General features: G+C 41.6%; 2 protein-coding genes across 5 annotated transcripts in view; one reads left to right on the forward strand and one right to left on the reverse strand.

Annotated features, from left to right (window-relative positions):
• Nucleotides 1–16,596, reverse strand: part of AK8 (adenylate kinase 8) — a 67,690-nt gene extending 51,094 nt beyond the window's left edge. For 2 of the 3 annotated variants that reach the window (XM_057401603.1, XM_057401601.1), the window contains exons 1-5: nucleotides 16,482–16,596; nucleotides 13,908–13,992; nucleotides 9,888–9,937; nucleotides 9,054–9,167; nucleotides 3,768–3,836 (exon numbers count right to left, since the gene is read on the reverse strand). In XM_057401603.1, the coding sequence (XP_057257586.1) occupies nucleotides 3,768–3,836; nucleotides 9,054–9,167; nucleotides 9,888–9,937; nucleotides 13,908–13,992; nucleotides 16,482–16,559 (396 nt within the window). In that variant the 5' untranslated portion in view covers nucleotides 16,560–16,596. Of the gene's footprint in view, nucleotides 1–3,767; nucleotides 3,837–9,053; nucleotides 9,168–9,887; nucleotides 9,938–13,907; nucleotides 13,993–15,818; nucleotides 15,954–16,481 lie in introns of those variants that run through there. The other variant, XM_057401604.1, reaches the window with a different exon arrangement.
• A 763-nt stretch (nucleotides 16,597–17,359) lies between these two features.
• SPACA9 (sperm acrosome associated 9) lies at nucleotides 17,360–22,863 on the forward strand. 2 transcript variants are annotated; one of them, XM_057401606.1, is made up of 4 exons: nucleotides 17,362–17,543; nucleotides 20,305–20,507; nucleotides 21,174–21,321; nucleotides 22,798–22,863. In XM_057401606.1, the coding sequence occupies exons 1-4, from the start codon at nucleotides 17,400–17,402 to the stop codon at nucleotides 22,804–22,806; spliced, it is 504 nt and encodes a 167-aa protein (XP_057257589.1). In that variant the 5' UTR covers nucleotides 17,362–17,399; the 3' UTR covers nucleotides 22,807–22,863. The 2 variants fall into 2 exon arrangements, with proteins under 2 accessions (XP_057257588.1, XP_057257589.1); XM_057401605.1 differs by lacking the exon at nucleotides 22,798–22,863 and having other exon boundaries at nucleotides 17,360–17,543; nucleotides 21,174–22,340.
• Nucleotides 22,864–24,441: the final 1,578 nt, after the last annotated feature.

The following is a 24,441-nucleotide window of genomic DNA, read 5'->3' on the forward strand; positions in this document are numbered from 1 at the left end:
TTCTCCAGTTCTATATATTCCCTCCACAGCACCAGCAGTCAGAGGTGCCATAGAAAACGTGTACTAACCCTGTAAGATGAAAAGTCTTTGTATCAGCTGCACAAGCCCCAGGTTCTAACATAACGCCTGCAATAAGTTTTCTGCCTATGCTGGAAGACCTACCCATCTGATCCCTTGCAGTCCTAACTACATTTGTGTTAGAAGAACACATAACACAGAGCCTCAGCAGAGCTGTTGATCAATAAAAATGTTCTCCTTAGAGAATGCCTGTGACATCTATAAACCTGTGAGTGTCAAAACAATGGCACAAAAATTCTGTGTTCCTACTGTCGGTGGGATGAAAGCTGTACAATTAATGCCAAGCCAATGACACCACAAGGAGAAATAAAACAAAGAGCTGTGGTACTATGGTCCAACACACTGATTCTCATCTATTAACATTTTCAGTAAAAAAATGCTGACTCATGTTTTGAAAGGAATAGCATAAATCTGTTCAACCACTTAAAAAATCCACAGTATTAATTCTATTTCCAATCACACAAAAGAAATACTGCAATTAAAATGCATAGATCCCTTTCGAAATGGAAGATGTGTAATGTGGCCATAAATTGCTATCTAGTAATTAAAAGATTTTTAATAACCATCACAACTTTGCAAAGTCAATTACGTGCTTTTTTCCTAAAACCAAATGAATCTTTACCTAGATCACTAACACCCTCTCCATTTTTGATGAATTTCAGGGAAGCATTATAAAGGTGTTTTTTTCCCCTCTATCTCTGCAAGACATCCAGCACTGATTCAGTGTTGCAGATGCTAACAACAGGAACATAAAATGCAGGCAGGACACCATACAGCTGTTGGCATTTTAACCATCCTGTCACCTTACTCAGAGTTTACATGACCTAATACTTAAAATAACAGTCACTGAGAGATCCTTCCCTCGCTATTAAAAGGAGAACTAGAATCATGCCAACAATTATAGAAAACCTGGGGCAAAAATAGCATAGGGTGCATGCAGCCTTTGGAGAGTAATGGATTTTCCTCATACAGTGGTTGTTGGTAAAACTCACCTTTTCACAACAAACACTGGAAAAATCAGCTGTTGAAAACAAACATACCTTTTTTTCATCAGGCAAATACTAGTAGCATAACCAGAAAAGCTGTTAGTGTTAAGCTGAAAAGGACTATGTTTGGGGTCTGAAACCAGCCTAAAGACCAGCAGTCAGCAGCCAGAAGAGCAGCTTCTTTCTTGAGTTTATCATCCTTCTAATTCACTTTCACTTCTACAGGTTTAAAGGTATTTTAAACATACTCACTAGAGAAGTTTCACTTGAGACAGATGTTCCGCATCTTGCCACAAAGACAAGGTAGTAAATCATACAGTCGCCTGACTTGCCGTATATCCATGATATATCCTTGCACTGCTTACATAAAAAATGTTGACATTCAGAGCCTTTTTTTGCTGCTCATTTGCTCATATATCCAGAACTGACAATTTTGGTTTCTCAAGTTTTCCTCAGCTACACTCTTTAATTCAAAATGCCACAAAAATTAACAAGATGATACCCCACATGTGTGCTTTGAAACAGGTTCTCCTGCCAATTGGAAAGCCTAAGAAATCTATTTTGAAAAGAAAGGGCAGGGTGTGTGTCATACCCTTACACATAATAAACTAGAAAATTCTTCAACAGTGTTCCCAGGCCTCAATCACAGCAGTGTACAAAGGGAATGCAGAGAGAAACAACAGCTAGGTTTAGGAAGAAAGTAAGAGCTTGAACTAACAATAGTGTGCATTTTGCCTAAAAACATGTCTTACCTACATGGCAAAATAGATTTTATTAATTGACAGAAAGTGAAAAGAAGGCGGGGGGGGGGGGAGGAATCAGAAAAATCTGCACTTTTCAGTTTAGAGCTGCCAGTACATTTTAAAATTCTAACATCTTGGCAATTCCCCACACAAGGAAATACTAGTGCAGTTTAAAAGTCCTGTAGTGTCATTTGTAAATAGGTACAGGAGCCAACAATGCATCCGAATGTTCTACTATAGTAAGCCTCTTGTTAAAGCTGGATTTAGCCACAAATGCAATGAAATGTTCAAAAACCACCCACATAAAAATTATGATAACAGGATAGGTTGAAGTTTAGCTATTGCCAGTTCCAAGCTACTGCTTCAAGACCAGCTTACTGCCTATTTTGCTACAGCTATGTACTCACAACAGAAACGTGACACAGACAGATGTCCTCTAGCAAACCCCTCAGGTAGGAACATTTTAAGAGATTGTGTCTCAAGCTATTCATTACTATCCTGATCAAGTTATCCTTTCCACAGCTCATACATGTAATTGATGATCTGATCTAGATTACACAAGGCAGGTCCACTGAAAGCCACTTCTTTAGCAATCATTCGCATTATCCGAGTTCTAAAAGCTGAAACCTTCAATCAGGGACAGAATATTTTTTCAGTTGCTCTTGCTAGCTTTGTTGATGTTTCTCTGCACCTATAGACACTTCTGCATTAAGGAATTACCATCTTAAAAACTACAAGTCAGTAGCCCAGCCTCCATGATGAGTTTGTTTTACATGGATGGAAGGATCTGGTCTGCAGACTGCATCAAAAGTCAGAGAGACAAACAAAGAAGTACAAGAGATAAGGTTTTCAGTGCCTAATGCCAAGAAGCTTTAGGAAACAATTTTTATACCTGACTGAAATGTTGATTACCAGCCCTGGTAATTCAATCAACAAGGTAGAGGATGATGATGTTGAGAAGCAACAGATTTGAATAAAGCTATGAGCCTTGCAATATCTCTGTGAGGCCAGGAAGTTCTAGTTATCCCCTGACCCAAAGCATGAGAGTGGCAGTGATTGCTCTGAAAACACATACGATTTATCTGAAAAAAGCTGTTTAGCCCTTCACCAACATATCACCTACTTTGGACCAGACTTTTCTCTCTCAAGATATGCATCAAATAATGATTTGTGGCACTGTTTAGAAACAGGGTTTTATCCATTAGATTAGTATGTCTCTTACAAATAATCCCTTATAATGGGTTGATTATGGACTCAATAAACCATCACAATATCTGAGAATTTAAAGGAATCACATAAAAAAGATTTTGCTTTCATTGATTCCAGACAATATATAATCTACTTAAGCTCTCTTTCAGTGCTATGTTAAAAGTCTCTACTTACATTAAGGCTAAGTACACAGAGAAAAAGAGAAAAGCCACACATCTGTGAATACAGCTAAACCTATTCAGTTGCCTATTCATGTAAACTGACAGTGAACATAATTATTATTACCCAGAATATATTTAAAGGCAGTTTTTCCCAACACAGGAATTAAAAAAAAAAAATAAACCGACAACAAGAAATAAAGAAAATTGAAATCAGTAATATTAAAATCTTCCCTCTCCCCTTTCCTCAATAAGAGTTAAAAATCTTAACATATTGATTTTTATATATTTCCTGTTTATCTGTTTTGTCCACTCTATCTCTGCCAGTTGCCCCAGGCAATCAACAAAGCTCTGCTTGTTCAGCCTTTGATCATCTCTGTGCTAGAAGATTAGCATATGCATACTCTCATCCTCCCCTTTATCCTGTTAATAAAGCTCCAAACTCCCTCTGCTGATGTTCAAGAAAGAAATCGGCTCCACAGCCCCCAATGATTTGCCCCCATTCCCTCCTCTGCTCAGGACTCAGAATGCTAACTACTATGCACGAGTTGTGTAAGTGCTTATCCACTGGCCCTCTGAGGAGCAATTCTTACTTGTTTGATGCAGTCCACGTTTGACAGACGTTCCTGGATCAGATTGGCCCAAAGTGCATTGGGAATTTTCTAAAGAAAGAACAAAAAAAGGCTGAATATTCACAATTGAGTTCAAAAGGAATTTTACCATGCAGGCACAGCCCGGTTAAAGGTGAAGTGAGATGTCTTCTTAAAAATAAATAAATAAATCTCTGCAAGTCCCAAGCCATTAACATAATATATGAGAGAGTTAATAAGGGCACAAAAATCAGTGCTAAAGGTAAGCTGAACACAAAGCCTACATCCATGTTATTTGCACAGTAACACGGAAGCAATGCTGAGTTTTGCACACTAACGCACACATTGGACGACAAACCTGCAAAGGGATCCATAAGATCACCACAACCACAAGCAGTCTTTTCTGCCACAAGTATCTGACCCAGTACTGCCCCATGTGCCAGTGGACTCGGCATTAGTGATCTTAACAGTTATAATGTGAGACAAGCAGTAACTCAAACACAGAGCAAAGAACAGAGTCTGACTTTCAGGAGCTTTGTTTCATAATTTCAGGTAACTCTGTCTCTTTCATCATCCAGAAAGTTTATTTAAAATACATTTTTTGGTTCAAGTTAATTTTAATGTTAAAGTTAGCTTATTTTTAAACTCAGGACTGTGAAACGGAATTAAAGCTGCATGTCGCAATCTTTTCAGGAGCGCTGTTTCTTTCCGTCACTATTACTTTGTCCATACATAGTGATGGTTTGCAAGACATTTGCTATCTGACAGAAGAACAAATTTCTTCCACAGATTTAGCATCTCCCCAGTACTCCTTGTTATTGTATTAGATTTCCTGAAGAGAAATGAACAATCCTTTCTTTCCTTCTTGTAAGAATTTTCTTGAATATCTTGTTAATTTAGGCCTCCATTCTATGCTGAACATGGTTAAACAAATTCTACATTAGCCACTTTAATCTGATAAAGTCTAAACTTTTGGCCATGCCAGCCGTTAAGCATGTGACTAAATGCCATGTGTCAGTCTCATTCATTTTGTCATTACTGGTAAAATGAACCCTCAGAGAATACCCTGCAGGTCAGACTCTCTACTCCCCAGCTCAAAAAAAAAAAAATATCTTTCACCTAAGGATGTGAGCTAAAAGACTAAAAAAAGTCTATTTCTGCAGGCATATGTTATACCGAACGACACAGATTGATATAATGAAAATGTGACTATGTGTAAAGATTTCATAACCATCTTCTTCATTAGATCATGAAACAACTTCACCAGAAGCGGAGGAAACACTACCGCACAAGTCACTTTTATAGCAGAACAGACCAAGCACTCCAGAATACACAAAAGCAACCAGTCTTCATCTGGCTGTGGAGCAAGGTGGCCCAGTCAGGCAGTGGGTTTTGTTCTGTTTCTCTGCGGTCCCCAGTTCTCAGTGCCTTTCCTAATATCAACCATTCATAAGGCAGCATTCAAGCTGGTAAAAGAGAATAACGGAAAGAAATTGCCATGTCTCTTGAAAGTCAGCAGGTCCCACAGGGTTGTGTGTCAAAGCTTCCTGCAGCCTCGTGCTGCTGGAGCCTGGGTCTGAGGCTTTGAGTCTGTCACCTTCCAAAGGTGCATCATGCTGCTATCAGAAACAGCTAGTGTCTTGCTTACTTCTTTGATGTGTCACATCAAGATAGGCTAGTGACTGCTGGGGGTCCACTCTGCTAAGCCTTGCCAAACCCATTTAAACCAAAATTACACTAACTTCTTTCAGTGCAGTGGTATTCTCAGTCCTCTCCTTTGAGTAGGGTTTATTGCACAAAAACAAGGACACACATGGTGTATTTCACTGGTTTAGTTCCTTCTGCTCTCTGTGGCTCAATTCCAGTCTCATTTCCTGGTCAGTTTTCCTCCTACTGAGCAGTGGCCTATGAAATCATTTTCAATAGGTTGCTTGCAGAATGCCTAATTATTCAACTAGAAATCATTAAATCTGATACATAGCAGAGAGCATATTTACACTTTCTTTCTCATAAATAATCACAATAAATATATCATAAGCCTGGTAGATGGGGCTGCACCTCCCAGACACCTACAATAATGGACAAGAAAACACATTTCAGTTACGGCAGAACCATAACCTACCTAAGGCACCCTGAGCCTGTCCAACATTCAGTTTAGCTACTGAATAAGACCTGCTGCTACAGTATTTTTCTTATGTTCAGACTTTTCTATATACACCGGTTTAATTACTATTTCTATACTGCTGTAAAGCTGTACTCATTCATGATTCATTTTAAATATTCCATGTTATTTCAGGGACATCATCCTTCAATTTACATGCCTATCTAATCTATGCACAGCTATATTTTAATGATGTTTTCAGAAAACTGCTACACTTTTTTTTTTTGCAGGGAGCACTTTCTCTAGATATTTTTATTGGAAGTTTTGGATAAATTTGTTCTGAAAACATCAACAGATAAGAACTTCTGACTTCTCCAAGTTTGCAGCTTCCAGATAAAAAGCACTCAAGTTTGAAGTAATTTGGTTCAATTTGGTTACATTGAGCTTGTTCAGATAATACACATGAAAGGCCAGTCCTTTTTATGTACACACAAGACTGGAACCATTCCTACTTGCTCTTTCATAGTGGACTGGAATAGGTTAGAATACTGACCATGATAAGGACACCTCAGGTTTTTCTTCCTTCTATTATGTTTCTTCTTCAAAAGCACAGCGATATGACACTACTCTAGAGCAGTTTTAAGCCATTAAGTCGTATGCAAACACCTTAACTGCAATTTAGTACAGTGTTAAGAGTACACCCAGCCCACCAGCCCACAATTACCACAGCTGGTTCAACTTCTTATTTTATCCAGTTAACAGGAAAAGTGAAATATGCAATAGCTCATCATTAGACTTCACTATAGGAAAAGCCTGAAGATGCTTCCTATTAACATTATAAAACCAGAGATGAGGGAATAATTTGCAATGATTTTTCCAAAACTGTAGCCTCTTTTTCTGTTCGTGGAATATTTATTGCTAGCTTGTGGTTCTGCAAATTTATTGAATATCCAAAATATCTGACTTGATTTTTACATGCAGAATGATAATTTTGCTTTGAACACTCACAATTTAAAGTTCAGTACCTAAGCTGTGCTCATAAGTGAGTGGCCAGGTGTGTGTCAGTGAATGATTGCATTTCCAACTTGAAAAATGGAGCTTCGAAGAATCATCATGTATTTTAAATACGCCTTGAATTCCATGAATTCTTGTGCCAGGAATATTCAAGTGCTTTCATGTTCACTGGGAGCAAACACAAAAGAGATGAAAGCTTGGCTAAAGGTAAGTAAAATATCTGAACAAACATTTGGGGACCTTTTTGCAGCATTTACTCAGATCTAGTAACATTGGCCCACTGACCTAAAAATGAACGACCTTTGGCACTGGGGTTAATTTAGCCACAGTAACTTTATCTGCATGAAATGTTCCTCTAACAGCATTAATTTGTGTTATATGATCTTTCAAAACAACAATGAATTCCTGCTTTGTTTCTTTCCATTTATTAAATTGCTTTGGCCACAACTATACCTTTTTAATGCCCTGGTTGTACCAACGATAGTAAACAGCTATTGTTCTGTTCCTGAACAGACATTCAAACCCTATTAGTGCTAATGGATGTTGTGTGTGCTACAGGAGTCAAGTTTATCACTTGCTTCAGCAGAACCAGGGGTCAGTTACAGCACCAGTAGATTTAGCCAGCAGACAGGAATCAGTAAGGGAAAACAGCTCTTAGCTATATTTTTAGAGCTATATTTTTTTAGAGCTATACTGTCATCTCATAGAGATGATTTAGCTACATTTTAAGTCATTGTAAACCTTGCATTGATTTAGAGGAAGCAAGAAGTTCCCCCCTAGTTTTAGAGTTACGTTTGAAGAATCAAACTCATAAAAAAACCCAAGAGAAATGATTGAGGAAAAACGTTTTTCTAGGCTCTAACATCTCAAAACCAAAGGCAAACTGCACAGTATTAAACCACTACTAGCTTCTGCTCTTTGGGCACTCCTTACTACCTGATTAGCCTTGACATTTTTGACTTTCATCTTCCACACTATCCATCTTTTCGAATCAAATAAGCCCAAAAGGACACCCTTGAAAGTGCATCTGTATAGTCTGAAATATGTTAATAATTACAGTAATTAAACCAAAGGGAATTTTTGTTTTAAATTCTTCCCCTCCAAGTCGAAATTTATAAACCCAGCAAAACAATCTTGAATAATTAGAAGGAAGATTTCAAAGTACGTATTCTTGATAAGAATTATTTTATATCATCCCAGCCAAAAGCAAACCTTTTTGCCAGTAAGTTCAGTGAGTTCAATGTGCTCTTTCCTCTCAGATCTTTATTACTCAAGATAACTCCAAGCTTCATTCACTAATTCAGTATAATAAACTCTACCCTATTTTCAGTCTTATTTTCTAAGGAAAAAAAAGTTAATCTGTGTGTCACAACATCTACCATCTCAGCAAATTATGAATCTGTTGGCCTATTCCAATCAAATTTAACAATAGAATTGTCATGGATATGAAATTACTTCAGCTTTTATGCAAATAAGTGATGAGGGAAAAAAAGATAAGCTAGTGGACTTGCTAGAGTCACAGAAAACTGGACTTCCTCCATTCTGTTACTCACAGAATACCTTGACATATGGAGAAAGGAATCAGCTAAAAAGATCAGGAATGAGAAGCAGAGATGCTTCTCTGGCTTCAGGATATTCTTTCAACATACTTTTCTTATCTACCTGTCACTATCCTTTAATAACAAGACAGTTACATTGCTGACCAAATAATCCTGGGAGTCATGACATCTGGAAAAAATGTTCACTGGACCAGCTCTTTTGAACATTTGTTGGGAGGCTCACAATGAAGCAGGAATAGATTTAAAAACCTGTCTGGAGCAAAGCAGATACTCGGAATTGGGTAGAGTGCATCACTCCAAGAACTGAACTATCTTCTGAATATAAGGTTAGTGTTTTCAAGAACTCCATGACTTTACACTGTCTTCCTCTCCTGCCCCTATCCTATGTCTTGACATCTTTTATCTTTGTTCATACCTTCTTATCTAGCAGAGGTGACCCTTCTTCTCTGAAAGGCCCTGTATCCACATACCCATATATACAAAAAAATGTACAGACCACCATAGATATAATAATATTTACTCTGATCTGCTCAACTCATAGCAGTTGAAATCATGGGAATGCCATATAATTCTTCTGTGACGCGAGAACTATCACTGTGCTATCCACTTACACACCTCTTTCCTTGCTTTATATGCCCTTGCTTCCACTGTCAGCGCTAATGCTTCTTTGAATAACAAAGTCTCCTGAGAGATACGTATAGCATCCAAACGTTTACAAAGCCACAGTGCCTGAGGGAAGAAGAAACAGAAAAAAAAAAACAAACAGGTTGAAATATTTGGAAAGAAAATGAAGCATATTTTTTTAGAAGGCTACAGAAAGACAGAGTGTGTTTTCCAGCCTTCCATTTAAGTAATACAGACTATATGTGTAAATTTAAGCAGTTTCTCATAAAGTTGTTCAAGAATGTACAGCTTTGAGTAAATTCTTTTTCATCTACTGTACTACAGCAGAGATTTTAAAGAAGAAAGCATCCTTCCTGGCATGCACACCCCACCATCATCTGTAGTTTCTGTGGTCAGCTTTCTCTGTGGTTCAAACACAACTTTGATGTTTTCAATTAAGTGGTACCAGTGGGCATGCCAGACAATAAGCCACGTAAATGGAGCAATCCACAACATGGGAATACCAAAAACGTGTAACTATGGTCCTCTCCCAGGCTAGTCAGTCCTGCTAAAAAGCTGGAAAAACAAGGCAGGCGAAGTTCTGCTGCAATGCAGCACTATCACTACTACCAGTTCTCACAGAGCTCACTTGAATATTTTCATATAACCTGTAGTGTAGTATAAAGGTGTACCCTTTAAGAATTCCACCCTCCAATTTGCTTTGTGCTTTCCATCATTTACATTAGTCTGAAAATTATTTTATCACATTAAAATTGTCACAAGTGCTTAGCTGAGGAGAAAGCAAAGAAGTGAACAGTATTATGTGACTGAAGGTAGGACACTTACAACTGTCGTTTTCCCAGAAGCAGGTGGACCAAGTACACAAATTCTTGGAGCTATCAAACAAGAACAGATGAACATTAAGATGCAGAACAGCAAAAATACCAACTAATTTCCCACTCTTGCATTGCAGAACATAAATGTAGTCACAGCAAAACAATTACTTCAGTTGGAAACATGCCTGAACAGAGACTTCACGATTGGGCTCCACTTGAGGAGAAAAAGTCAAAAAGTCAGTGCTTGCCAGGTCCTCCTTTAATCTTCATAGTCAGCGAGATTAATATTCTGATTAAACATTCAACTTTGTGGTATACGAATATAAATTTAAACACATGGATAGGTCAATGGGTAAAACAGAGCATGATACAAACATGTTCTTATCATCCAAGTTTAACTTTTGTTCTGAACACATTGATTCAGACCTAACACATTTTGTGATGAAAAAGTAGTTTACCTTGTACACGCAGGACAGGACTATCTCAAAGTGACTATTATGATCATAAAATGGTTGAGATTGAATGGGACTTCTTGAGATTGTTTCTTATTTCCCTTACAGAGTATGGTGGTAAAAATACTTTTTATTTCAGCAGAGCTTTTGGCTCTCACCTAAAAATGCAATATCACTTTTTAGTTTCATCTAAATAGGTTGTGTCAGGGTTCAGAGAAGATTTAGATATTGCAAAATTAACCATGTTTTCTCTACCCTTTTTGACAGCTCCTTCAATTTTTCTAGTCATCAGTAAAAGTAATATTCTTCACCTCCATATCTTGTGTTTCTCTACTGCATGTCCCTCTCCTTCCCCTGAGGAGGGCAAGGTGGGAAAAATGCATCCCAGTTCTGGGGAATCCTTCATCTAATGCTTACAGGCAATACAATAGGCATTACCATTGTAAGCCTCATTGAAAACGAATTACAGGCGAGACAAACATGGGCAAATGGAGTAGCCCTTAGGAAAGTATTTGGGACTTTTGCCATGAACACACCTTAAGCTGCAATCCCTTGAGCTGTCATTTTATATTAATATCTTTGATGTTTTTTCTCCTGTACCTTGGGAGGAATAAAAGCCAAACCAAACTATACACAGAAGGGACAGATGAGTATTTCTGGGAGTAACATAGGTCAAAACATGGGTGGGATCTACTCACCCAAAACCCTCTTCAGCTCTGGATAACCAAAGGAGATAACAGTGCCTGATGGCAGCAGACAGGGAAGGATGTGAAATAGATTTTTATGAGGGCTTCCATGCACTTAACAGTTATTGGGCAGGTGCAATTTTTAAACAGACATGAAACCCAAATTACAGATTCATCTTTACAAAGTTATCTGACTTGGAAGGTTTAAGAAAAACTCCCCCCTTATTGGTTCTTGCAAGTGCAACAGAACTAGTACACAATGTAGAAAAATACTTTAAAAGGATACATCAGCTGTTTTTATCACCTAATTTCTTTCAAATGTAATGTGATTAAATCCTAGGATTTTTTTTTCTAAATCTAACACCTTGAAACTCCAGCCTGGTACTTAGGAATTATTTATAAACAGCGTCATAAAAGAGTGCTCTGGTGCCAACACTAATCAACTTCTTCAAACCACTTCAAAGAAAATCAAAAAACCTTTCCATCCCCAGATCCTTTTGAGGTTTAACTAGGAGCATGATTTAAAATTCACAAGAAAGCCCTTAGGTATTGAAGCTTTAATACACAGCTTTCTTGGACAAACGTTTGATAAAAAACGAAACATACCATTATATACACCACATCACGCTTTAATATTGCCCAGGGCTACTGTAAATGCTCACTTTGTACTAAATCTGCTTTTCTCTCTGCTTAGTGGCTGGCAGCAGATGGGGCAGTGTAATTCACTGATTTACTCATTTGCACACTTGTAAGACTCCTCTAAAGCATTCTCCCTAAACATATGACACAAGGGCACAACCAGGACACTGCTGGATGTAATGTTTAATCCCCTCCAATCAGTAAATGGTCAGTATTTAATACTGGAGGTCAGAACCACCAGCTAAATGAAGACAGGAAAATCTAGAAAATGCCTTTTGCTTCAGTAACAAATCAATACTTCATTCCTTGGTTACTCTTCCAAGTAAAATAAGTTTTAACATTCACCAATTATTTTAGTAATAAAATTAATCCTGGAATAACACACACACGCAAAAGCTGGACTCACTGAGTTCCATTTAAGTCTGAGAGATTCCATGATTAATATTAATGTGGCAAAATTTGCTTAACTTGCATGAGGAATCCTTTGTCAAACAGGAAAAGCACATAGCACACGATGAACATTCTTGCAGAACTTTTTTACATCTCTTCAGAGGTTTGACTGCAAAGGAAGAACTCACAGAAATGCCACTTGGATCCCAAAAGCTTTTTTCATGAGTACAAACCAAGACACAGTGTAGAAAATGAGCATCTTGTATATGAAAGAATTCTCAGGCTTCATCTGGTTCTTTAAGGCTTTTAGAAGGAACACATGAAAGAACAATAGTACAGAGCCTCAAGCACAAACACTTAGCCACACATTTGACCTAGGAGATTTTCAAGACAGTTGTAAGCTATAATCATCATTAGACTTGTTTATATTTTTAAGAGTACTTTAGATGTTATTATTTAAAAAGGTTTCCTAACTTCACACCTGGGATAGACTGAATGTTGCTTTTCCACACATCTCTGTTTGAAATTTTCTCTAGGGCTAAAACTGTCTAGCAAGGCAAGATCATGAAAATTCATCACTTTCCTGATGGCTTTAATAAGGTTTTTTTTCTTCTAAATAGTCAGCACCTTCCGCCATGATCAAAAACTAAAAGCAACTCTGCTACAGATTCCTGTTACATTATTTTCCATATAATTTATTCTTAAAACAACATTTAGGCTTTAATTTTAATTGGAGTTCCTTTCCTTTCTTAATAGCTTTCCTTTTTTTCCAGACCAAAAACAGACAGCATTTTTCCTTTGACAAACAACTGCTGTAGTTCTATCTTTAGCCTTCAAGTACTGAAGTCATGAAATGGAAACCTGCCTAATTCTGTTCAAATAATACTGTGGGGGGCTTGAGGACAAATGTTAGCTCAATGTGCAGAAATTTTACCAGCATTCTATCAAGCCGCATGAAATTCTTCCACATTTTTTCCACAGGTCTATAAAGCAGATTGATTACTCATGCTGCCTGCATCAGAAAAGGCTGGACACAATTTGCAGAATTTGATTTTTTTTTTTTTTAGTATATATTTAGCAGCATTTCAATCAACATCCATCTGATCCCCACCACTAAGAGCTCCCGGCACCTCTAGTGAGAACGATTTCATTGATGCTGCAGCAGAACTTTCATAATGGTTTACTATAGTTTTAAAGAAACATCGAAGCAACATGACACCAGCTACCCCTGACAGCTCATGCAGAACAAAAATTATAGTTCAGTTGTGCATATCCAAATATAATCTGCCTAAGGGTGAACAGTTTGTAAATCAAATAATTTGATTGAGAGAACATGCTTTTATTGTGCAGAATACAGACTTCCTATTCAATTTACCAGGTTTTGTTATACATAGAAGTAGGCATGCTCACTGTTCCTTCAGTTGAGATGCCACTGAGCAGTGGAACTCATTAACAGCAGCTAGTAACTAACTAATCAAAACCACAAAGAATCTGCCAGCCCAGGTAGAATAGGAACCCAAATTTACACCTGACAAAAGGAGTAATTAGTGAGCTTAAAGACAACAGGAAATATTAGATGGGGCACAGAACACATTAATAATTGATACACTAGAACTCTTTGTTATTCCCTTAGAGGGTTTCATTGTTGTAACTGTTAAAGTGCATTTTTTATTAGATTACCCACTAAAAAAAGATATTAAAAGCATCTTACCTATAACTATTCCAAAACGCTCACCTCCCCCCACCCCCCCCAGACACAGCCTGAAAAGTTTCATCTATCATCTGCCAACTGAAGCACAGCTTTCAAACAGCTGTTTACAAACAAGGAGTTGAACTATTTATGGTGTCTCAATTTTCACTTACCATCATCATTGTTTTGCTTTAAATGGTTTATCATAAACTGAATGGGATCATCTGGCTGATGAATTATTAGTTCTTCAAGCATGTTCTGCAAATAAATAGGGCAAAGTCAGAGGAAAATTTACCATATCTAGGCAGTCACAATATATTGCATTTTTACAGCAATATTACAATAGGGAGCTTAAAGAGCTTATGAATGTTTCTTTATTTTCTTAAGGCCCCTTTCACAGACAAAATTGAAACTATGAAAACATGAAGCATAGTGAGATAATTGTCAATTGAAACAAAAATAACCCCATTGCTTTGGCTTATTTATGATACATATGGGCACCAGGCACTGCTTGAGCCTGGTGTTGATAACAGTTGAATCAGCATTGACATAAAAACCATACAAGGAGTTTCAAAACCAGACTCAAATCAGTATCTCTGCAGGGCAAGTTAAACCTCCTTCTCAAGCACATTCCTGCAAGCTTCTCACTAGCCTAGAGGACTGCAGAAAAGATACAACCTGCAGAAAACCCAAAACCAACAGCCAAAGCCTCAAAAGTAGCACATCTCTTTCTCGTAATCATACTAGTTTTCCTCCTACATGAAAAGTAAGGGGGGGAAGTCTTAAAGCATGTCCTTGAATGTCTACTTTGGAGCTCATTTTCATATTAAATGCTTAAAGTTACACAGGGCCTTGCCTCAGCTCCCACTGACAGCAGTGGGGATGTTCCACTAATTTCAGCGAGGATTGTAGCTTCCCAGGCAGATAAAAAGTAACACTTAGAAACTCTGTAGATCTCCGTATAAGACATTTCAGCACAGCCAAGAATTCAGTAATGAACACTAAACATCAAACAGCAGCTAATGTTCTGACTTACATTACCTACTGCAATGCTCATACTGGCATAGAACATCTTTTGCTAAAAATCAACCATAACATTTTAATATTCACCAGTAAATACCATAAAGTCTGTATATTCCATAAAATGCTTTATTTTAATGATTGTCTTTTATTGGAGTGACCCATTTTCCTTTTCGACTTCATCCACTTAATTAGCATAATTAAAACACTCAATTTCATTTATAAACTCTTGCACATGCAAAATCTGATGCTTCAAGGTCTGGGCAGCAGAGAGCACACAGTATAAAATTCGTATTTTTATTAGAAGTTCCTTTAAAATCATTACTTTCCAGCAACAATCATTTAAACTAAGAAATCTGAATCTGGCACCACCATTATCAGCAGCTATCAAAATAAAAGAACTAAGAAAATCTGACCTTACTACAATTCAAACCTATTCAGACTGAAAATGACTTATCCTCACACTATTTTGTGCCCAATTCCTACCTGCACTTACATGCATGCTTCATTTTGTTCACTTCTATTAATCCCAGTTTAATTTTACATGAGATCTGTGAATCTCGGGGGGGTTTCATGTTTTGGGACTCATGTTTTAGGTTCGATAATTTGGGTTTTGTCAATGTTTAATGTTTAAAGTCTAGGACAATGATTTCAAGCTGTGTTTGTTTGTACCATTACAAATTGCTACAATGCAATTGAAGCCCAAAAAGAAAACAAGACTCAGAGTAAATCCCACAACTGTTTGATGGAATGCGAGGTCCTGCAGCCGCATTCAATACCTCATGGGATGCAAAACACAGAATTTCTATTAAAAAACACAAATATTATGCTAAACTGGTCAGAGTAATTAGACTTAGGTTACATGACTAAAAAAAAAAGAAATAAAAATAAGTATTTGTGTGTATTCCACGGAGATATTAATAAAAAAGGCCTTAAAACAGAGCTGTGAGCAGCAGCGCACAGGGAAGCCTCTCTTAACCAAGTTCTCGCCTCAGAGCCGCAGCACACAAACCTCCCCATGCACGACAAAAGGGCTTTCCCCAGACTTTCAAAACAAAACATACCTTTCTCTAAGGCAGGGAAAGCACTCTTGCTATTTAGTGAAATCACAACGACGTTAGAAGTGTACTTCTTTTTATTTTTGACACACACCTCCACAGAAAAGCCGCGACAGCAGCAGCAACGCGCCGGGAAACACATTGGGACGGGCGGTGGCGATGGGCAGGCGGCAGCGGGTTACCTCAGCTCCTCTGGGGTTACCTCAGCGCCTCTGGGGGCAAACCCCTTCACCCCGGCTTTTCCCGCGCTTTGTTGCCGCCTCCCCATCGCGTTTCCTCCACAGGCTACCACTTTCTTCCTCAAAACATAAGGTGTACGACCCCCAGCAATTACTAGTAGTAAGTTAATTAATTAATTTAGTTAATAATTTAATTGAGCCCTCGGCCGGTGCACCTGCCCCTCACAGGGGGCCACCGCCTGCGAGTTCCCACCGGAGTCCGGTACCGACAGCTGGGGAAAATGGCCGCGGCGCTGCGCCCCAGATGAGCCTCCTCAGGGGCCCCAGCAGGCAGCACCGCCGGTAGAGACAGTGAGGAAGCCGGGCCCCCCGCCCCGGGCCAGGCCGGAGCTGGCTTGTGCCCCTCACCATCCCCCGGCTCCTCCAGGCCGCCCCTAAGGGGGCAGTGGGGAGGCCCCGCGGTGCCCCAGTGCAGACGCGGCCCGTTCACCTGCAGGAGCCGGAACAGCTCCCGCTCCTCCGCGTAGGCGCCCACCGGCGGCGGCCACGGCCCCGCCAGTTCGGCCATGGCCGCCCCTAGCAACCCGCCCTGCCGCGCTGCTGCGTTGCTAAGGACTGCGTTATCACTCCGCGACGCCTTAAAGGCGCGCCCTGCTTGGGGTAACAGCAACAGGGCACAACGTCATCCATCCCCGACGCGCCCCGCCCCGGGGGAGGTGATGCGCGACGTCGGCGCGGTTGCCAAGGAGACAGCGGCGCGTTGCCGGGGCGACGGCAGCGCAGCGGGAGATGCCGGAGAGCCCCGCGGAGCCCGGTTCGCCGCTACCGCTGCAGGCGGGCTCGCCGCTGACCGCGCCGGCCGGTAGGGACCCGCAGGGCCCGCTGAGCTGCAGCGGGGGAGAGGGAGGTCCGGGCAGCGCGGTCCGGCGGGCGGTGGGGCGGGAGGGGGCTGCAGGGAGGAAACAGACCCCTCGGGGGACTCGGGGACGGTGCGGGCCCCGGCCTCTCCAGCCTCCTTCGGCTTCATTTAACGCCAGAGGGTTTGAGGCGCTCGGGCTGTGGCTGTGTGGAGTGAGAGAAGCCGCCACCCTGCGCTCGACGTTCACATCACCACGTTAGCTCATGGTAGACCCGCTGGGGTTTATGGTGTCTGCCTGTCAGGGTCCCCTCTGGGTTCTCTGCCTCTGTTTGCAGCATCGTTATGAACTCACTGACTTCCCGTTTGGGGCTGTGGGACTGCAGAGCTGTGACACAACACATCTCCTCTTTCATACTTCTTTTTAAAAAAAGTTTTCCACTAGCCTACACAATTCAGGTGAAAGATTAAACTACACGTATAGAATTGCATCATGTCCAAAAAGCAGCTTCCTCTCTCTCCTTCCCTCCCCAGATCCAGGAAGGAGAAAACATGAATGAGGTAAAGGATGCCCTCAGAAGCATAGAGCAGAACTACAAGCTCTTCCTTCAGCAGCAGTTCACGTTTATCGGAGCACTGCAACACACCCGAGAGAACGCTCATGACATGATCAGACCTGTCGCAAGCATCAGCCAGGTACAAAGGATGCAGCACAAAGTTCTTTACCGATGAGAACAAGGGACCAGTGCGGTGCTGTCACACACTTGGGTCTAGTTCAGGGATAAACAAATGTTTCTACTAAGGGAAGATGCACAAAACCTCTCAGCAACATTTGCGTACAACTCTGCAATCCAGTGGCAAAAGTAGGTGAGAGAAATACCTGTGTTAGATCTTCCCATTTACAGAGAAGGAATTTTACTGCTGAGCATCACTTTATGATTTAGTTTAACGCTGCCATTTCACTGCTGAGGCATGGCCAGAAATCCAGGGTACAAGAAAACAAACCAACGCTCCCTCCCCAGCCACCCATGGAATGTGTAATCCTTAACTCTCAGTAACCAGCATGCCTGCCTCTTCCCCCTGGTATTGGTGCTGCTGTAGCTTTCTATACCCCTTATTAAAAATAATGGCTGTGTTACAGAGGTAGGATGATGGATTGAGGGCTGGAAGTCCCAAGTGGGCTACAGGTTTTCTGGACTGGTAAGTGAATTGTCTTGGAATTTTTATAACATGGGATGTTTTAAGTAGTGGAAAGAACTTAGACCACCTGCAGACAGAGGGGGAAGAAAAGCCTAAATCAAATTAGAATAGTGGGATTTGAGACAGCAGAACCCAGGCACAAAACCCAGATGGATGCCAAAGCCAGAGTGAAAGCCAAGCAGTTATTAGGACTGGGACACAGGAGTCAGCTGGTTGTCTTTTCTAAGGGCTGACTCTCCCTATTATAAGGGTTTTGCTCATAATACTGAAGAGGATCATGACAATCATTCCACTCCATTTTTTCCAAAAATAGGGATTGAGATTTTGTGTAACATTATGCTGTATTGAAAAGTGCCAACATTTCAGTGGTTTTAAGCCAGCTTGGACTCTGCTTCTCAGCAGAGGTGGAAGGGCTGGTTGTTGTAGGAAAGAAATCTTATAGGCAACAACTTCAGCAATTACACTGATCCGTGACACTGTGGTACAGTAACCTGTGAACTTAGTGGTGGGAAACCGTATTGCCCAGACAGCCCTGAGGGTACAAAGCAAGGTGAGGATGAGAAAGGGAAAAGAGCAAATTACCAGGGAGAACAGAGCATGGGCTGAGCACAGACTGGTGATGCACTGGGCAGGAACTGAACCACCACCAAAGTTCAGTGTGGCTAAACCAGACATTAATCTTATTTTCCTACCATTCTTCTGCATCTTTAATTTTGCCTGGGATAGCACAAGAGGATAAGCAACAAATGCAGAAATATGTGTGGTCTCAGCGTACAGCTGACTCGACTGCCAGCTTTCTTTGCACGTAGGCATAGACACTACATGAAAAAAAAAAAGATAGTGTACTTCAATACAGCTGCATTTCTAATCCCTGAAAGTTGTATGTGGGAGCATTTTTGGTGTTGAGTGATGATCTTTTGCTGACAGAGCATAGTAAAGTGGAAAGGTCAAAGAATACACCTCTGCTAGGCAATGGCAAGAGCTCCTTAAAGACTTTTACATGGAGTAGGATATAAAGTCAAATCCCAAGCGGTTCTGTGAGACAAGCTCCTCAGTCATTGCTTGAGACCACCCAGTGACCCCAGCAGAGCCTGGCTGGGGTCACGACATCAGCCTAGTGTCCAGGCCACCCATGATCGCCCCTTGCTGCAGATCAGCAGCAGATGGCTAATGCAAAGCTTGGTACTTCCTGTAGTCCTGGTCCCCGTCCTGGTTACTCAGGTGCATTACCTGTTGTTGATGTGGACAGAAAGAAGTCCAGCTTATCCCACCAGTGAACATCCAGGCTAAAATGCTATTCTCTTTAGGACAGAATACAGCAGCAATAAAATCTGCTCACAGCAAGCAATAAACAATCCTGCCACTCACAAGGGCAGGATGCTCAGTGAGCAAGGAGGAACGTGGAGTGGAAATGGACACTTAGGGCCCATTTTTTATTTTTCTTACAAACCTCTTGAGAATTTTTCTGATCACATAATGGCTTTTCTGTATGCAGGAACTGTGCCAGTGTTGGAGCAGCTACTTGGATCTTGTCTTGAAATGCTACAGAGAGCTCTGAAGGTGTCAGAGCCCAGCTATGACTGCCAACCAGCCACTCAGTGTTTTATATTCTGACCACTCATGTCTAAAGTATCTGTAATTTCTTTGGAGGAAATACTTAATCTCTTGGCATAATGTTTCATCATGCTATGCCATTTGCTCCGACTAACAAAAATGCTCAAGGCAAATAGGGAATATCATTGCTGTGACAGTTTAGTAAGGACAATTCAGGTTAAATGAGTTTAGTTTGCAGTCACATCTAGTGGTGACAAATAAAGAACCAAGTGAAGAATGCACATGACTCCAAACTATTCCCAGCTTGGTCACTGCCCTCACCTCACACCCAGCTCTGCCCAGGCAGTTGTGGCAGTGGCTCAGGATGCCCTGCTTGGAGCAGAGAGAGAACTCTGCTCACACTCAGCCTGTTTATGTAGGGCCTGCAGCAGAGCTGTGGTTTGGCCACAGTTCTCCTATACTGCTTCAAAGAGGGAGGAAGGCTCATTGGTGTGCCGATGAGCAGATCTGTTACCCCCCTTCTTTAGTCATGATGAAGGACAAGCAAACATCTTGGACATGCTCTAGAAATCTTACTGCCTGCCACAGTGTTGTGGTTTCCCCAGCGGCTCATGCCTGCAGTCACAAAAGAAAGCAGCTTCTCCACCTTTACAGCGTAAGTCACATGTAATTTAACATGCACAACTGTCTTTCCCACATGCAGGTACAGTCCTACATGGACCATCACTGTAACAATTCCACTGACAGGCATATCCTCAACATGTTCCTAAACATCTGTAATGACCTAAGCAATCTCTGCCAGAAGCTGGAAAGTGTGCAGCCTTGTAACAGCACAACCAATGACATTCTGGGGAGGTGCAAGGTGCTCCTCAGCCACAGCAACGACCTGAGCAGCATCCGAGCCAAGTAGGTGTCTCCATCAGCTTTGTTTCTTTGAGGCGACTGTCAGTGCTGGGGAACTGTCACAGGAATGCATATTCCCACCTGACTTTTCCATCAGTTCTGCTACAACACCCTTCTCTGGCTCTAGTGAGGGTACGAGATGCTACCCAGTTTACCATTCCAGCTGGTGGGAAAACCAGCCTCTGATCACAAAAAGGGAGTTGGTTTCTTGATTCATTCTTTTTACTGGTACTTGGAAGGCAGGTTAGCACCCTGAAGTCCCATGCAACACTCAGGCAGTTTACCTTCTTCCTCCTCCTATTCCTGCTCTGCAGGAATAATTTCCATGGGGCCTTGGGTGAGATGGTTTAGTGTGAGGTGTCCCTGCCCATGGCAGGGGGGTTGGAACTTGATGATCTTAAGGTTCTTTCCAACCCTAACTATTCTACGGTTCTATGATTTTAAGTGTTTGTACACACTCTTCAAGTCTTTCAGCTCCAGTCCAACAGCCGAGACGGTGTGTTTGGCAGGACTCATTTCTCAGAATGCAGTCCTATCTGTGCCTTTTTGCTCTGGGGAGATGAATGGCTGCGTTTCTGCTCTTCACAGGCGGTCTCAGGGACGCACTGTGGGCTCACCGGGGTTACACTGCTGGGACTAGTCTGCCACTTGTTTCCTTCTGTCCCACAGATACCCTCATGATGTTGTGAATCACCTGAGCTGTCATGAAGCAAAGAATCATTTTGGAGGGGTGGTGAGCCTCATCCCCATTGTTCTAGACTGCATAAAGGAGTGGATAACCCGCACTGAGAAGCTGTCACGGGAGGTGCTGCAAAATGTGAGTGGTGGAAATGCTATCTCTGAGAAGTCAGCACCCCAAGGTGTACCAGACAAGGCAGTCATTTCCCAAACAACACCTTCTGTGCACCTTGAAGTTCAGACCTCAGCTAATAAGAAAGATAATGTACAAGTGCAGGGGAATAAGCACGTCTGGAAGAAGCAGCACCTCAATGACACAAAAAGTCACAGTGGGAAATGCAAAAGTCCCTGGAAACCTCCAGGTAGACATGCCTTTTAAAGGATCAAAGTTCACCCATCTCATACTTACCACCTTTAACGAGGTGGTTGAAGACAGTGAAATGATTACTAGAGATCCTGCCTATCCAAGTCCACTTTCTGAATAGTTAGCCCTCTAACCCAGCCTTGAGCAGATACACACTCTCACCCTTGCTGGTATTTCCAGCTGTATCCTTACCAGCAGTAGTTGTAACATTAGAGCTTATGCCTTTGACCAGCACTGCTGTGAGAGCAGGGAACAGTCAGGAGTAATCAGGTTCTAATCTTTCGGCCACAAATCTTGGGCAGGTTTCTTGAAAATGGGATTTTACACTTTCTCAAGCTTCTGAGGAACACCCACTCAGTCACCAAAGCCAGAGGTGTGAAGAACCTGCATGTCCGAAGAACGTGATGCAGAGCAGCAAAGCTGGATTCAGACACGTGTCTGGGATTCAGGCGTGTCCCTGAAGTTCCCTCACCCCCACTGAAATTGTTTGGTCATTTGGAGCACAGAATCAATGTTTACAGGACACTAATGATGTTTCCCTTACATGCCATCAGCTACCAAAAAGGTCAGTGTGTTTTTAGCTGCACTGATTGTGCTCTGCTGCATCCTTCCTGCAGGTTCTCACACCATGGCCGGCACATACCCCTCCAAACATCTTCCCTTACACCTTTTTACCTCCTTGCTGTCAGAGCTAGAGATGGAAGAGAGAACAAGCATCATTTGCACTTAGTTTGGTGCACTGACAATATCCAAACTTGGATAAAACCCTAACCCATATCATCCCCAGAGCTCTGCAAAACCAACAAAGTCATTCCTAATGTGATTCATGGGAATCTGGGGGGAGCAGAGAGAGTGAGAAAGCTGTGGCCATTTTCAGATGGTTCCTTTTCAAATTGTAAGTTAAAATGCCTGTGCTTTCTCTTTTTTGAGATGAGAATCCAGCTTGCCTAGCTTTCAAAGATGTTGTGAGGCTTAAAATTCATTAAAATTGCAAGGCATTTGAACTAGCCTCATGCTGCTTTTATACCAACACTTTACAATTCCAGCACAGCGACTTTATACCAGTGCTGGAAACAACTTTCACTCCAGCCTGCTCAGGGAGGGTCAGCAGAGCCACAGGCCCTCCCCATTCTCTGGAGCTGATAACGCATTTCTGGTGATGCTTTTACTCAAGCACAGTTAACTACAAACTTAAGATCTCAATAATATGGTGCCTTCCCTGTATGTGACTGCTCTTTTCCCCTCCCACAGAGAAGTTAGCTCCTGTTCTTTGCTTCCTGCTAGAAGACACTCCTGAATAAACAATTTCCCTTTGCATTCCTGGCTCAGTTTGCTAAAGTTGTGAGAAAACTTTTAGTTTAACGTGACCAGATTTTGGCAACCAGAAGCCAAAAAAAGAAGAATTAATGCAGAGGAGGCAGCGTAGGAAGGAATGATAGCTCAGATGAAATGGCAAGTATTTTCAGGAATATTTTGATTCCTCACGTAACCCCACCTTCTTTTGCACTTCTCCTCCCTTCCCCTATCCACTTATTCTGCAATGCAATATATCTGTCCACACTGGAGTAGAAGCCTATTTTTAGGAGACAACATGATCCAACTGCATTGAATCTTGGTGAACTCAAGTGGGTAATAAAGCTTGCCAGGGTCCCAGCAAGGCTCCCAGGCACTGCTGGGGATGCAGCCAGCCGGATGAGCCTGTTACCCTCTCAGCCTCTACTTGAGATCCCTGTTGCAAAGGCAGCTTCAGGCAGAAAAATCAGTGTTGCTCACAGCTGCCCTATTGTGTTTCACATGGCAAAGACAAGTGTCCGATGACAGTTGCTGTCTTGGAAAGTTTTTCAGTACAAGCACACGCTACATGGACTAAAAGAAGACAAGTGTTGGGGACACAAGAGATGCTGCTTCCAGATCTTGTTTCCAACCTTCCTCACCCTGTCACATAGTTTAAATTTGAACAGTCAGGCTCTGATGAGCCCTACTCTGGTCTCACTGTTCACAATGCCAATGCAGTTGTCCACTTGTGCTTGACCAAGGTCACCATACATGCAAGAAAATCTCTAAATAAATCCCTAAACCTTACCAATAATTTCTAGCCTAGCCCTTTCAGTCTTACGCAGCCAAATTTTAAGACACAAGCAGAAAAATGAGTGCATAAAACCTGCAGTCTGAGGCTTGGTAATGACATGACCAGGATCTGCTGGAAGACTGCAAAGTTAAGGCTCACAAAAACATCTAGACAAATTACTTAATTTCCATACAAGTTCTCCTCTTCCAGGGTGGATGGACACTTCAAAAGACAAAAAGATACAGCAGGAATTGTTTTTCTCTACTACAAATCAAGCCGTTTGAAGAATCTGCATAAACAGGATGTAAATGCCAAACACAGAAGTGCAATAAAGTTTAACTTTAGCCTCTGTGAGCATAAAATTGCAATTTACACACTGAGAAACCCTGCAGGGCCCCAGAGTGACTTACCCAGAGATCTGTCACTTAGTCCAGGAAATAAGTGCTGCTTTTTCATTCAAATACTGTATAAGAGGTATGGGCTGGTAGCATTTGATCTCAACAGCATCCTGGCCTCTGCAGACTATAAATATCCTCTGTGCTCCCCTCAATTCAGCCAAGGGTCAAACGAGGCTTTTCTCAACCTGTAATTGGGTCAAAACATCCTGTAAGTGAAACACCCAGTCCCAGCACCTCACCAGCAGAGGGGATGGGATCAGGCCCCATGAGGTGAGGACCAAGCACTGGGGTGGGCTCCTGAAGGCAGGAGAGGGGTGATTTGAAAGAGAGGGGGACTCAGCATCCCCAAAACTGTACCAGAGCTGGCAGTGGGAAGTGGCAAGCTTGGCAGGGCCTCTAGTGGCTGCAGCTGGGAGGGTGTGCTTGGAC

Source organism: Pezoporus wallicus, unplaced genomic scaffold (assembly GCF_028554395.1).
Source record: "Pezoporus wallicus isolate ANWC-B61680 ecotype Strahan unplaced genomic scaffold, APGP_CSIRO_Pwel_v1 contig_8013, whole genome shotgun sequence".
NCBI classification, from domain to species: domain Eukaryota; kingdom Metazoa; phylum Chordata; class Aves; order Psittaciformes; family Psittacidae; genus Pezoporus; species Pezoporus wallicus.